Source organism: Crinia signifera, chromosome 2 (assembly GCF_055691185.1).
Source record: "Crinia signifera chromosome 2, ASM5569118v1, whole genome shotgun sequence".
NCBI classification, from domain to species: domain Eukaryota; kingdom Metazoa; phylum Chordata; class Amphibia; order Anura; family Myobatrachidae; genus Crinia; species Crinia signifera.
Genome location: NC_139218.1, coordinates 211,965,676 through 211,981,414, shown reverse-complemented (window position 1 = coordinate 211,981,414; position 15,739 = coordinate 211,965,676). Strand labels below are relative to the sequence as shown.

General features: G+C 39.6%; 1 protein-coding gene across 3 annotated transcripts in view; it reads right to left on the bottom strand.

Annotated features, from left to right (window-relative positions):
- CSMD2 (CUB and Sushi multiple domains 2) overlaps positions 1–15,739 on the bottom strand; it is a 909,603-nt gene that overhangs the window by 265,972 nt on the left and 627,892 nt on the right. For 2 of the 3 annotated variants that reach the window (XM_083173665.1, XM_083173666.1), the window contains exons 8-10: positions 11,004–11,091; positions 8,729–8,853; positions 3,345–3,466 (exon numbers count right to left, since the gene is read on the bottom strand). The exons of the other annotated variant lie outside the window; for it this stretch is intronic. In XM_083173665.1, coding sequence (XP_083029791.1) covers positions 3,345–3,466; positions 8,729–8,853; positions 11,004–11,091 — 335 coding nt within the window. The remainder of the gene's footprint in view (positions 1–3,344; positions 3,467–8,728; positions 8,854–11,003; positions 11,092–15,739) is intronic. 3 annotated transcript variants of the gene reach the window in all.

Below are 15,739 nucleotides of genomic sequence, written 5' to 3'. Positions count from 1 at the left end.
AATGCCCCCTTCATTTTTTTTCATGTCACATACTATTGGTGTGGGGCAGCATGGTAATGCTCATGCTGCCCACCGATGGTGCAAATCACCATCGATGGGCAGCATGAACATAATCATGCTGCCCGACACCAATGCCCCCTTCATTTTTTTTCATGTCACATACTATTGGTGTGGGGCAGCATGGTAATGCTCATGCTGCCCACCGATGGTGCAAATCACCATCGATGGGCAGCATGAACATAATCATGCTGCCCGACACCAATGCCCCCTTCATTTTTTTTCATGTCACATACTATTGGTGTGGGGCAGCATGGTAATGCTCATGCTGCCCACCGATGGTGCAAATCACCATCGATGGGCAGCATGAACATAATCATGCTGCCCAACACCAATGCCCTCTAAAGACAGCCTATGCACTGACTAGTGCGGCTGTGGGGCGCGATGGAGGTGTTGGTGCTGGCACAGTGGGGGGGAGTTTTGCGCAGCAGCTTCTGTGCTGTATGCGCGGGCAGGGACGGAGGAGGAAGCAGGGGGAGGCCGTGTATGTCACGCTGTGACAGGGAGGGTGGGCGGGTCCCGGCCAGCGTGTCACTCTGACAGGGAGGGTGGGCGGGTCCCGGCCGGCGTGTCACACTGTGACAGGGCGTGTGGGCGGGTCCACAGGTCCCGGCCGGCGCTGGACATAGTAGGTGTCGCTTGTCGCTGGTGCACAGTGCTTTGTGCACCAGCGACCTGCAATTTTGTGCAGAATCTGAGGAGCAAGCTCCTGCGACCAGCGACCATGAAGCGCTGGCCGCGGGAGCGCGCTCCCAGCCATTTATCGCTGGCTGCACATGAAATCACTGGCAATATGGTCACTGAGCGACCATTTTGCCAGCGATTTCATGACTAATTGCAGCAGTGTGTACGCACCTTAACCCCAATACAGTACATGCATGCACGGAGGCAGACTAGATTACAATAATAAAAGGTCTCTATTGCCCTGAGACTGAGGGGCCCATGTAATAAACATACACATAGGGGAGAGAAGAGGAAGAGGGGGCTGCTATAATAGGCTGATAGCACAAATGTAGACACACACACAGGGATAACGCCACTAAGAAGTGGCGATATTATCACACAGGACCCTTCCGAATTTTTTTTACAATTGAAGTTTAATAAATATGAGTAGATCACATTTCCCATTATGTTTATGTGAAATGCGATCTACTTTCTAAAAAAATGCGATAAATCGGTTTATGAAGAGAAATTTGCGAAAACCTCTACAATTCATAATTAGTACATTTCAGTGAAACTAAAATAATGTGAAAAGAGTGCGAAAACACCCGTTTTCACATTATTTTAGTAAAAATAATGTTAATAAATCGGCCCCTTAGAAGCTTTAGTAAACGTACTGTAGTATGAATTATTTCAATGTACTTGTGCAGTATTGGCAGAGTATCGTTTAGATTTGATAACTGCTCTTGTTTTATTGTTAACTTAAGGAAGTTACTGGCTGTGTCTTACCTGCAATATCTATCCCTATAACCAGTGTTTGCGGTACATTTTTCAATTCCTTAACTAGAAACCTGCACAAATCAGCTAAATCATGTAAAAATGATTAAAATTAGACTCATCCAGAGCATGGAGCTACTATAAATCTTCTATCCACTTGAAACCTGAGATGAGAATCACAATCGTTTATTTTTCTTTTTTCTAAGAAAAAACACATTTCCTATAGCTGTTAGTAATATAAATTATACAACATTTCATTACACTTTCTGGGACTTGTAGATAATACTCTCAACCAAAATCTATGTAGTTATTTTCTGGATTAGCATGAAAATAGGTCACATTGTTGACTGCATGTCAATGATGTCAATTACACAGCAGAAAGTACCCATCTGGAACTGTAGGTCACTTTATCTTGGGTTTACTTTGCTTAAATTTGACAGTTGATGTTTGTTAGAATTGTTGTCTTTATTGATCTCTAGTGAAAGTAAAAGTTCTTGAGGATGTTATCGGATGGGGCATGCTAGTATGCTTACTTTTTTGTATATGACATTTTTTGTATTTAAAATGTCATTTGGGCATGGCCCAGGAAACCAAATCCAATTGTCTAGGTGTTGACCTGTAACGTAACATGCAGGGCCTGGCTTTTATCAGTATGTAGGAGCCAGCACTTGCAGCCACAGCAATACCCAGGGTAAGACTGCACCTCCCAGACCCCAATAGTGATGAATATTGGGAAGCCATGACCCTTCCACAAAGCCAAACCTCCATTCTGCAAACTATAACCCTTTTGTTTGGTTTGTTTGCCGACAACGGATGTCAAAGGGAAAGTGATGCCCCTTGTCTAGGTGAGTCAAGATATAATTGCAGCTGCTATGACTACATGTCGTTCTTTATTAAAGAGCCCAATATGTTTTCTCCTAAAGGTGTCCAGAAGTACTTTTCCATTTGCAATAACATATGAGTTTTAAATATTTTACACAGACCTACTGTACTTTTTTGATTGCATGCTGGACTGTTACTGTACACACTGGTAAAATACTGGGCCGGAACTGACCCAGGCCCCTCCAGTGAGCCTGGGACTGGCTAATCAGTACCTGACCTCCCCCGTCTCTGCACGCTGGCTCTGGCTATTCGGTTAGAGAAACACCTCCTTCCTAACCTAGAGACTCACTGCCACTGCAGAGAAGTAAGAGAGCATGATGGGTTTATTACAGTAGTAAACCCTTCAGTAACTACAAAGATATTGCCCTCAATAGTAATACTGTTACAGCTATGTTATTTTTAAAAAGAAAGTAATATGTCTCTTTTAGAAACACATGTACAGTAAGTGGTGATTGGTATTCCATGCATCATTATATAGTTCAGTAAACACCCTCATGGCCCTTGTCGGATCAATATTCGTCTGGTAACAGTCAGTTCAGTTAAGTATTATGAGCCCCTACTGCACGTATATTTTAAAACAATTTACAAGAAATAGTTGATGCGTTTTAGGCCATCATGTATAGTACATTCTCAGCAGACCTTGGAACAATATAAGTCTCAACATCGGGTTTACTGATCTTTATTGTAATACTCAACTTATTTTGTAACATCTTTACTTATAAGACAAAGAGGCTACGGCCAAAGTGTAAGAATAGAATCTAGCACACAATTATTATTTTATTATTGTGCAGTTGGACAATGCTTACACACATTTTTGTGAACTCTTTCGAACTGCCCTGGACTTTTTTTGGTCTTGTGACAATTGTGCCACAAAAGTAAATGAATATAAATAATGTTTCTATACACATTTTATATATATACTTTGTGTACCACAGTGACATACTTCCACCACTAAGCTGCTGTCTTACCTTGGATGGGTTAATAGCTGTGATGATCCACACACAGTGTGCATTGCTATCATACTGGACTGGATAGTTAGGGGACGTGATGATCCCAGAAGGCCCCCGAAGATGAGCGTCACACATTCTTGCTGTAGGAAGAAACCAGAAAATCAATCAGACCGCTGGGGCTGTATTAAATGGTAGTAGTCAGGTTACAGTGTCAGTGTATGGAAAATGCTTTTAAGGGAAACCATACAGTATGTCCTTAATACATATAATGTTCTACAGTTAACAACTGCATTTACAGTGGTATTTCAAGGTAGTCTTGCAATACTGATCTAAAGGAGACTGCATCTGATAGTACGGATGCACTGTGCACCTGGGTTTGTCTACCACTGACACATTAGGCAAGTTGACTTGATTAGGACACTGATTCTTGCAGCTAGCGGTGCTCAGCCATCAGCAGCTCTAGACTTGAGCAGCTGACACGGCTCTGCCAGAAACCGCATGGATAAATCTTGGAAAGTATTCAAGTCAGCATTTCTTATAGTTTAATTCCTAATATAACACACTTATGCTTAACTACCAAACGACTCTATATTCTAGATGTAATCAAAAGATTAAATGACATACGGTAAGTGCCTTATCTTCCATGGCGTGTCTATACAGCAATACAGTGCAGGCACGTATGCACATAAACCCATACTGGAGCCCAGTCACACGATACCTTAAGCCTAATCAGCGGTAACAGTGATACAGAGGAATCAGTATAATGTATGTAAGTTAGGCAGCATCTGTGAGAACATCACTGTATACTGCACTCTCAGCAGAGAGTTGGATGATGGCCATAGCTGGGTGTCACATTGTCTCACAATACAGACAACTGTCACTGTGCCCAGGCAGCCGTAGGGTATATTCACATGGTAAAAATATAAGGAGGTCAGAAGCAGAATGAATCCTAGACCTTGCCAAGTCCTGTACACACATCTGGCATAAAAATGGTTAAGAGAGGCTGTTTTCTCTGTTCGCTTGTCTTATAGAGAGATGGATGGGAGGGGGCACATTTCATAGAAGCAGCTGATCTGGACAGACTCTGGCTCCCTTTTTTTTCCCACTGAAGACTGCTGCGTGTGTCTCCACCTCCCCTGTGCACGGAGTGTGTTTGGGGTGGGTGTGTGGCTGTGAATACCAAGTGTTGCTAGGACAGTGCTGCAGTGAAATGCGATGGCTGACTGAGGAAAATCACTGACAAGAAGGAAAGCTAATTAATGAGACCCCATGCCACCATTCTGCGGGACATCACTTGGCGGGCTTGACAGCCTTTACTGAAGGAAAACAAAGGGTTAATGTGTTTCTAGGTGACCTTGTGACAAACCAGTTTTGGGAAGAGGAGGAGGGGAGCAATTTATTACTGTACAAAAAAGCAATGACAATCATTTGGCATTTGACTTATAAAACCTCTGTTATCCATCATGCCCCTGTCAAACGCGTCTTGCTCTTATGTTTAATGCAATGTTAATTCTCCCTCATCACCACTCCCTAGCAAATGCCTGGTGGACTGACAGGCGCATTGCTACACTTCTGTGACACTTACAGCAGGTTCCACAAGGGTATTCCTCAGCTTCCCAACAGGGAGCGTAAGGTGCTGGTGCAATATGTCAGAAATTAATTATCTTCCAAAGTCAATACAATTCTACACAGCCTTTTCAACAGGATTTTGCAGCTCCACATTGCCTTAAGTAATGTGAATGTAATGCTAAACACTGGGGGCCGGCTAAGTATCGGATTCTCTTCAGAAATTCAGTTAACAGCAAAAGATAAATGACATGAAAATGGTATTTACCTATAAACTGAATTTATGTCTAGTTAGTATGAGATATATTCTTTGTACATTCACTTCTAAGATTACAACTGAACATTCATTTTGGCACTAAATACTTTAATACACATGCAAGGAGCTGAAATGCCATGCTTCATAATGACTATACAGGTATCGACAATAGCAAATAAATTATTATCCCCTTCCTTTGTAAAAACTTCTAGTGAATATGAGTACAAACCATACAAGTAGGGACATATAAAGAGAGGAAGTGGGCCTATGCACAGTCACGGTCCAAGTCCCCCTACTCACTAGCCAACAGCCAGACACTGCTTTGCTAGTTGACTCTGGTGCTGTGCCTGAGCCTACTGCACATCTGCAGTACTCTGAGAAAATGGCGGAACAGACATTTTCCTGGTGATTTTTCTACTTTGCATGCGAAAAAACACCAGGAAAATGGCTTCCTTGCGATTTATGCATAACGTTGAAGAGTTGAGTATTCAAGAAAGGGGTGCAGGGTGTGTGGTGTGGGCCCTCCTGCCTGCTCCCACCTAGAAATACTACTGTGATACAAGGCACTACACTTGTAGTATGATACTTTTTTACTTTTAGGCTTCCTGGGAAAGATGTATTAAACCTTGAAAAGTGCTAAAGGGGAGAGTGATAAACAACCAGCCAATCAGCTCCTAGGTAACTGCCATGTTACATTCTGGGTTTGAAAATGTCAATTTGGAGGTGATTGGTTGGTCATTTATCACTTTCCATTTTATAACTTTTCGAAGTTTATTACATCTGGTCTACTGTATTAAAAAAGTTCACAAGGCCAAATATTAAAAAGTAACTGTAATCATACTGTAGGATTGTTTTTATACGCATGTTACATTCAAGTGAAGCAACTCAAACTACTATTAATTATTCATTAAGTATTATTATTAGTAGCATGCAACCTCAGTACCAGTCCTATAACTATGGTAAAGATCAGGTAGTGTAAAGGTTGCTTTATGGTCTTTTCATCATTGGTTTGTGGCACTGTAGTGCTTAGTCAATATGTCAAAACCAACTTGACATATACTGTATGCTCTACTGGTAACAGTTGGTGTTTTAAGGATCACTAACAGAAACCCCTAGATCTAGGGCACCTAGCGCAAAAGAAGATGAGGAATCTAGAATGTTGAATCAATAGAATCACACATTAGCACATTAGTTGCCTCACCTTTTACAATGCACTTGTGGTTAGTTAAAAACATCCTGGAGAGAATCCACATTCTTTGCTACTTTGCTATCAGATACAACTAATTAGTGACCTCACATGACAGAGACTAATATAAACCTACAGCGTATTCTTCCTGGACTTAAGTTGAAAGCATAGGTCTCATGAGCTGCCTGGAACAAGGAAGCTGCAAATCACACATATCATTAAGGGAGCTAAAGACATTGCAGGTCAATGGCACATTAAATGGCACAGCATTTAGGAATGAAGATATTTCATTCTTGCCTGGTAATACTAGAAAATACCCAGTAAATGCATTATGCTTCTATACAAATAGAGAGCTTGGACATATGCTGAGGAAATCAATGTTAGATAGTTAGTAAAAGTTAGTTTTTCAGGTAGTCGCACATGAATAGCGATTATGCTCTCAGAAGAGGCGATAGAAACAGTGACATCATAGGAGATATATGAGATAGTATATTAAGATTAGAAGTCATGATTGCTGCCCACTGAACACTTTTTCCACTACAAAACTGCGTAGCACTGCTCTGTCAGAAGAATGCTGAACTTGTGCTGGGAAAGCCAGTGCTGCTTTGATGTTTGGGTTATGGGTCGAAAATGTCAAGGTTCTGCAGGCACTAGGTCAACCACTAATGGTTGACATTGACTAAGTAGACACCGGAAAATGGTCGACATACCATAGGTCAACATTACCAGAAAGTCGACACAAGATTAAGGTCATCATGAACATGTTAGTGTCTATGTTGACTTATGTCGACATTGACACCGTATAAGTGTACCGCGTCCCCTCGCATGGCTTGCTGCAGTCACCTTATGTTCTCACTCTATGCTCACTTGGATAGTAAAGAATGAACCAAGTCGGGCTGTACCAAAAATACATGAAAAAATTGTGTTGACATTTTGAGTGTCAACCATATCCATGTCCAAGTTTGTGTCAACCTTCTGTCAATGCTGATTTATGGTATGTTGACCATTTATAGGTGTCAACCTAGTCACTGCCGATCATTAGTGGTCGACCTAGACATTGTCGACCCATGGACCGCATGACAGATGTATGGATGAGAGGCACTATCAGTTCCATTTTTTGCACTGATACCGATGTATGAAAGAGAAGATGTGTGACATGTGACAGGAACGGTATCTTGCTATGTCTTTGCTCAGTGGCACAGAACATTCTGACACATGTAGTTATGGACATTGACAACAGCATTTATTCCTGCCCATACATCACAGAAGGAACAGCGCCATCACTGGCTTCAACTTCTGCTGGCTCAGGCGACATTAGTGAGATCGGTACTTGTGTAGTTTCACGGCGCCGCCGCGCACACAGTCTGTTACAGAAACTTGGCAGCTTGCCAGAGGCTCTGTTTAACTGTGCGCGTGCCGCTCTAGCTCTGCCTGACTGTGCTCGTGCCGCTGTAGCTGTAAGCTACGTGAGATCTTGGACATGCCCAGTGAGCTGGCCGAGAGGAGAGACACAGCGCATCATCACTGAGCTCTAACAGGGATCGTGGGGAAAGATGTTAATACATCTGGTCGGTAAAGCTGGTTGGGATAATTTGGTCTACAGCATGATGGTAGACAGTCATTAGGTCGACACCATTAGGTCAACATGGAAAAAGGTTGACATGGGTCTAGGGCGACATGGGGAAATGTCGACATGGTTCTAGGTCGAAAGGTCATTAGTTCAACAAGTCATTAGTTCAACAGATTCTAGGTCGACAGTGAAAAGGTCGACATGGGGTTTTTCACTGTTTTTTTACCTGAATGTCAACACAGTTGACATGGACACAGTTTATAGTGCACCGCATCCCCTTGCTGCGCTCGCAATGCGTCGGGCAAGGTGCCTCGCTACGCTCTGCACACTATTTTATTCTGCTGCCATGCCCTAGTGGATGGTAGGGCATGAAATACCGCATGTCGGCACATGTCGGCTCAAAAAAACTGTGAAAAACCCAATGTCGACCTTTTGACTGTCGACCTAGACACTGTCGAATTAATGACCTGTCGAACTAACGACCTGTCAAACTAATGACCTTTCGACCTAGAACCATGTTGACCTTTTACTATGTTGACCTATACCAATGTCAACCTTTTCCTATGTCGACTTAATGGTGTCGACATAATGACTGTCTACCATCATGCTGTAGACCAAATGACCGCGTCCCGGTGTAGCTTCCTGCTTCGCTTTGGTAATACCGCTATAATGCATTTCCCCCTCAGTGACTAATAAGCATCAAACCTTTTTTTTATCCTACACAGAACTGAAAGACCAATAATATAGTACAAAATAAATGAAGATTGTAATGACTCCAATTATATGTAGGTGCATGTAAATCTGTAATAGCTTCTTGCTGTTACCTCTGCATGCAGGTCGGTGATCACTCCAAGCGGCAAACATATCGCTGACTTTCATGCAGGTGATGCTTTTGGAACCTTGCAGATCATAACCGTCATTGCACATGAACTGAATGCTGGAGCCAAGCCTACCAGGGATAACACACAAGTGTAAAAGGACTGTAAAATAAACATCTAATTATTCATTCTGAACACAGAGACAGCCCCTGTCCTTCCATTATAAAAAGACAATACAATTAAAGTCAACCCAGAATGTAAATTATGCCAGCTAACGAGCCACATTTTAATGTGCTGCAATAATAGTCATGGTCAGGGTTGGACTGGTCAATAGGGAAATACCCATAAGTTCTTACCGCCTCAGGCTCCACCCATCCTCTAATGTCAGGTTCCAGACTTGTTACTCTATTAGTGGGTCAGTTACATGACCTGTAATGGCAGACCAAGCCTATGTGTGTGTGGGGGGGAGGAGGGAGCATGTGTAAATTGACCACACCCCTTTATGCTCCAGTCCAACTCTGCTCATGATAGAATGAGATGATCAGAAAAAAGGAGGACATTTTCTTGTAAATGCTTTTACAATATTTCCACAAATTGTAATGTGCTGAGAATCTGATGCTAATTCAGAAGTAAGCACAAATATGTTATGAATATCTGCCATTACATGGCTGATGGTGCAATGAAACATCATGGATTTGAGGAAGCAGAGCTAACACCACATGGCAGATAGTGCTTGCTGGTTTATATGTTGCACTAATCAAGAACTAAATTAAGAATTATTATATTATAATAAATTATATTTCTTCTTCCAAAATTCTGACTACATTAGCTTCTACCACCTCTGATGGGAAGCTACCCTGAATCAACTCAAAATATTGATTTTGTGTTCCACCTGATAACACTTCAGAACCCAATCTTCTATGCTGAAGAAATGTTTGATAAATATCGACTCGTCTCTCTCTCTTTCTATAAAACCAGCATAATGTACCATATTGATATCCAGTATTTCCCAGCAGCTCTGTGATTTATTGCATTATCACTGTCATTACAAATCTTCTAGATGATTCCGTAACCAAGGAACTGAGAAAAGAATTGCAGTGTATCTCAAGTCCCATCTGCCAGCAGGATACGTTAATTTTCAATGCAGTTTTTAATTTAGGTTAAAGGTCACAGGGTTAGCATTTTAGAAAATGGTACAGAAACACAGTATATAGGACATTCATATATTGCATGGATAAATCTATAGAGCTGTTATTAGGCAGTTTTCTTCTAATTCAATAACATAAATGAATGTTAACAATATTACATCATATGGATTGATTAAGATACATATGTGTCCCAACCAATAAAAAACATATCGATTTTTTTGTTCTCACACTGATATAGACAAATAAAAAAATTCAATATTTATGCTGTTACATCAGCATGGCATATCAGGAGAATGCAATGATTTATGAATGCATAGGAACATGGGGAGTATGAATTACAGAAAAATACTACGTGTTTCACTAAACGTTTATTGCTTTGCAAATCAATTTCTTTTTATAGCTCTCAAATTATTAGGAAATAATGTTGTACTTGCCTTTTGACCTTTGTGAAGCAGTTTAAAAATGTATCTAAAGTCGAATTATTTATAAAGCAAATATATACCAAAAAGTCATAGAAACTAACATTTTTACTGTCTTATAATCAATTACATTTCTGTTCATTTATTTCAAATATACTATTTGTGAATAAAAAGAATGATTGGTATAGTTCATTAAAAATGTATAAAAAGATTATAAGCTTCTTTTAATTTATAGATACTGTATTGTGCCTGATCTGAAGAGAGGTTGTTACAACAGACATATGGAATGCTGTAGTTCATTTTACAAATGTTATACTCTGCATTATAGCAGAATTATAGAAATGGAAGGTTTTTCGTTAGCTGGAAATGACTGTTAATGTATAATGGGAATCTAAGGAAGGATGAATATAACATTCTAACTGCATTATGGGAGATACTGTTTAGCATTAGATGTCGAATGCTGAGGTAAACTGACCATGGAGCTGTTATTTTAGGAGTTGCATGTAGGTAGTTATTTTTCTTTTTACAGGACACTATGCTAAAACATACATTTTTGGTTAATTTATTGAGAAGAATAAAATTTCAGTTTCCAACTGCAGCGGCATGGTTATTAGCACTCCTGGCAAAGGTCAACATTACTATACTGTATGCAGAGTCCATCTGCTGCAGAAAGGAAACACAGGGAGTTAGGAAGCAGGAAAATGGACCTCTCACCTGAAATCAGTACCTATTCTTTTTCCATGTTCCGGAACTCCTGGGTCGGGACACAAATGGTGTCCTTGGTAAACACCCACCTGAGTTACTAAAATGTAAAAGAGAGAGCATACACAGAAAGGAATCACTCCACACACAACTGATTGAAATAGCGACATACTGCTGGATAATGTAAACAGAAAAATCGACATTAACTGCCACTTTTACATGAGTACAGTTTCAAATGTTTCACTTACAAACAAAGTCACTGAATGACCATGATTGGCTATCTGATTTAAAAATCATTCCCCCACTTTCCCCAGGGCACAAGCACACATAACAATTTGGAAAACATAATCTTATTGCTTGGAAACAATCATAGTGTGTTATATAATTTATTATGATCACCCGTTCAGCTCAGGAGAAGCCCACGGAAATAAAGAACAGAGAAGACTTGGCTCCGCCGAGCTGGATGGGTGCATGCATTCCTCAAAAAGACCTAAAGCAGAGATTTTAACGTAAAATGTCATGTTTCCTTGAGCAATCTTATATTAAGGAATCACTTGCAGACTTGAAATGGTTTTGTGATGTGATTCCTTCATTTTTGCAGATATGACCTTGTAATGATGTTTGGCAAAGACATGTCGTTGACCAGCGATTTTCAACCAGTTAGGATCATGGAATACCTATTATTCACTCTCACATACTTTCATCACACACACACAAACACCACCAGCGCAGTGGAAAGATATAGCATGTGGATATGTGTCCTGTATGTTTCCAGTTTAGGGAAACATTACCTGGATCTTTTTAATAGCCGCATGGATAAGTAGTATGACCCACACTGCAAATGGGTTCTAAGCAACAAGTAGCTACAGTACCTAGAGTATATTGCTGTCCTCTTCTGATTTACTACCCTGTGTAATGTTACAGCTACTAGATATAACCCTTTTTATCAGCCCACATTATAGTAGAGGAAGTGCTGTAACACAGCCATAGTTTGGTCACAGGGAATTGCCTAGAATAGCCATTGGAAAGGCTGTGTTCAAGAGCACCATCTTTAATGTTGTCCAGTACACTAAATGCGTTGGATGTCTTATACCAGTCAACTTTACTATTATTTCAACTTCAAATGTCCATTTAATTAATGAATGCAATCATATTTGGTTTCATAGCAGCATAAATAAACAAACATAAAAGTAAAAATTCTTATCACAATTTACCAAACTCTGAGTTCAGACAGTAGACAGGATTGTTGTCCACAAATATACATACTAATATAGGTACTTCAAAAGTACGCATAATTCTTTGAGCATGATAATAAGCAAAATAAATGGCATGTAATAAAGTGCACACTTAAAGAGACCGCATAGACGTAGATGTTTTCGTATATATATTCATTACACATATATATGCCATTTTAATAAGAGGGGTATGACATTTTTTTTCCATAGGTTAAAACACAATTTAATTTTCTTATGGATGTAATGAAGATGAAGTGAACAAAGATTTAGTAACCACTGAAGAATAGAAGAGAGTGACAATGAAGGATGAAGGATGAAGGATGCTGGGTATACACCTGAAAGGTTTGATAATCTACAGATGAGACAATTTTTGTTACTTCTGATTTCAAACATACACACTACACAATTATTGAGCCAGAAAACAGCATGGCATTGCTAAATTCAATACTAAAAGTTCTTACAGAAGGTAACATTTTAACATGAATTCTCAGCGGGAATTGGAGACTGATTGTTGGAGTCTGCACACACTACATTTTCAGACGAATTATCAACAGCATTTCTCATTTCGGGATCCCATGGCACTGGTTTTGGCATAACAATTGGCCACAGATACAATGTACATACTCTCAGATAGCAGGGCCATTCGGCTAGAAATAAGCTATTTGGCCTGATTATTGTATATAGTAGGTCGTACCCAGCTTAAGTTGTGAGAGTGAGATGGAGCTTTGGATGGAGTATGAGAGGAGGAGCTCAGGTGTAGATGATGCACATACTGTATTCAATTGGTATATTGTGCCCGAATTCCCGTCTAAAGTGATGGGAGATCACAGGCCGATATTCAATCTATTTTTTTGCGCATGTCGTGCTCATTATGGTCAGGTTTATTCACCCTTTTGCGCAGTTTAGCTCACCGCCCCGAGGATAGTGAGCTGAATTGCTGGTAAAAAACATTGAATACAACCCATTGAGTGAAGGAGAGGTGTAGTGGCACAGTGAGTATAGGCCATTGATATAGAAGCTTGTGTAGACAGGAGAATCTGGAACAGTAATGAGAGGGAGAGACTCTCTAAAACAATGGCAAGCAATGAAGAATCACAAGTTCAAGAAGAAAATAAGAACAAACATATTGTGGGTTAAGGAAAAGTATGTAAAACCAAAATTGATTAAAAAATAGGGTGAGCGATGTGAGAATAGTATTAGTTACATAAGAATGTCAACATACTCCTGGATAGCTATGCAAAAGTTTAAGAGATAAATAGTATTCTCAGCACTGTAGATTACCATTGTAGGTTTACCTAAATAAGCCCAAACATGGCTGGTACTTTATATATGTGTACATTCAAAACTAAATGTATCACATACCTGTATAAATAAGAGTGAGACTCCTCTGCATTTTCTTTTTCGTGGAAACTCTCAGATAAGTCACTAGAAACTCTTACTTTACACATTCTTATGGTTAAACAATTGGAAGTGCCTATGTACATGCATAGATAAGTTTAATAGGTGCATTCTCCTAAATATTTCTATAAAATTATAACCCAGAAAACAGCAAGCGGCGTGTTTAATGCAAGTAGAAACATTAATATTACAAGTATATCCCAGAGTACTGTGGTTAATCCATAGTGTTGCTAAAGTTTATTCTAACTACAAAAAGAGCCAATTAAAAAAGAGGTTTATGGTCAACAAATGAGTCACCAGATTACCAGAGAAAAGTGGCATCAGAGACACACATGGGAGGGATGTGTCACTGTAACAAGACATTTTGGTCATTTAATGCTGTTTCCAAACTGAAGAGTGGAAGAAAACAGAGATTATTGGACCAGTGAGCAAGACACAAGGAAAGGTTTCATGAGGTTGTATGTACAGTGTGAAAAGTAGTGCAAGCAAAGAGGTGGAATATTGGCTTTGGTAAACAGAGGAAATATGCAGAGACTTGTGGTTGCCAAATTAAATGAAAGTGGGGCAAGCAACTGTTTAAAATGGAAAGTGCAAGGAGATTTTTTATTTGAATGACACAAGTTCTAAGCACGTCCATTCTTCACTCATGGGTGACTGGGTGATCAACAGAGTAGATGAATTGTTAATGTCACTATAAATGGCATGTGTCCTGGCATCAGCTTCCATTAGGGCTGAAAGGACTATTAGTAAATCTCTTTTGGTCTTACACAGCAAAATCACAGGAGGCTAAAACTGTGGTCCACAAACCAAAAAAGGACTATGGTGCTGTAGCTGCTGGAGATGACGGATAGATTGAGAGGTCCATTGAGGTAATGCAGTTCTGCAATGGTGCAATGCCCATTATAACAGAAAGGCAAACACAAATAACTACTTAGATCAAATGTATTGTTATCCTGTGGCCTTTGTTGCTCCCAATAGTAGAAAATAAATAAGAGTGGACCTCTTTGAACTTTCAGAGGGTTATAGTATTTATCAAATTCCAGGAATGATTACAGATATAACATACATTGGAAGGTGCCGGTTTATATTCAGGTCAAAACCTTGTTCTCAGAAACATCTAGTGAATGGTAACAGTACAAATAGACCGTTTTCTGTCTGCTCATTATAGATGAATAGAGGAACAAGTCTGACATGTCTTGGTGAATGAACGAAGCAGGTCCCTGTGTTGTGTACATACTAGAGCACTACATCTGTTCATCACTGTGCATTATATTTAATAATGCACACAAATGACATTAGCTGGGAGACTTCAAAGTATTATGTATTATATATATATATATATAGTGGAACAAAGAACAGGCGGCACTCGGAGGTCTTTTCAAATGAGTGTATTGGAATAGAACAGCTTAACGTTTCGGAGCTGCGCTCCTTTTTCAGCTCCGAAACGTTAAGCCGTTCTATTCCAATACACTCATTTGAAATGAGTGTTATATGTTATAGGTTAATTGTAGATAAAAAAAACATGTGCCATCTGTGATGAAACAACCGGTAGTACTGCTGAGATAACATGGCTAAGTTATAACTGCTAATTGATAATCAGTAATTGATATATATGTAGCTTGTATTTAAATAAAAACATACACAGCTTAAAGTAGCCATACTTTATGGATGGAATGTTTGTCCTCTCTCATACTCAATTGTAGAGCGCAACAGTAAATGCTGGTGCTATAAAATAAATAAATATTGTATATACTTTGTCCTTCAGCAATGTAAGAGTACAGTATCAATTGGTGGGTAAACATGGCTATCTTAAATTTAAGGGGCAATTGGAATTGGCTGTTTCAGTCCAAGAAAGCCAGCACCGAATATTACTTTACAACACATTACTCCCTACGTAAATGCGATAATTCATTTCCCTTCTATTAGCAGTCATTTCATATGACTGCACCCAATGACTGTTTTATATTCATTGGATATAGTTATGTAGTGAACTCTGGTAGGATTGTGGCCATCACACCTCTACAATGAAATAAACAAATCAATTACATGACAAATTTCAGAATTAAATATTTTGTAAATAAATAAAATGGTCAAAAAGAGTTGCTAAGCTATATG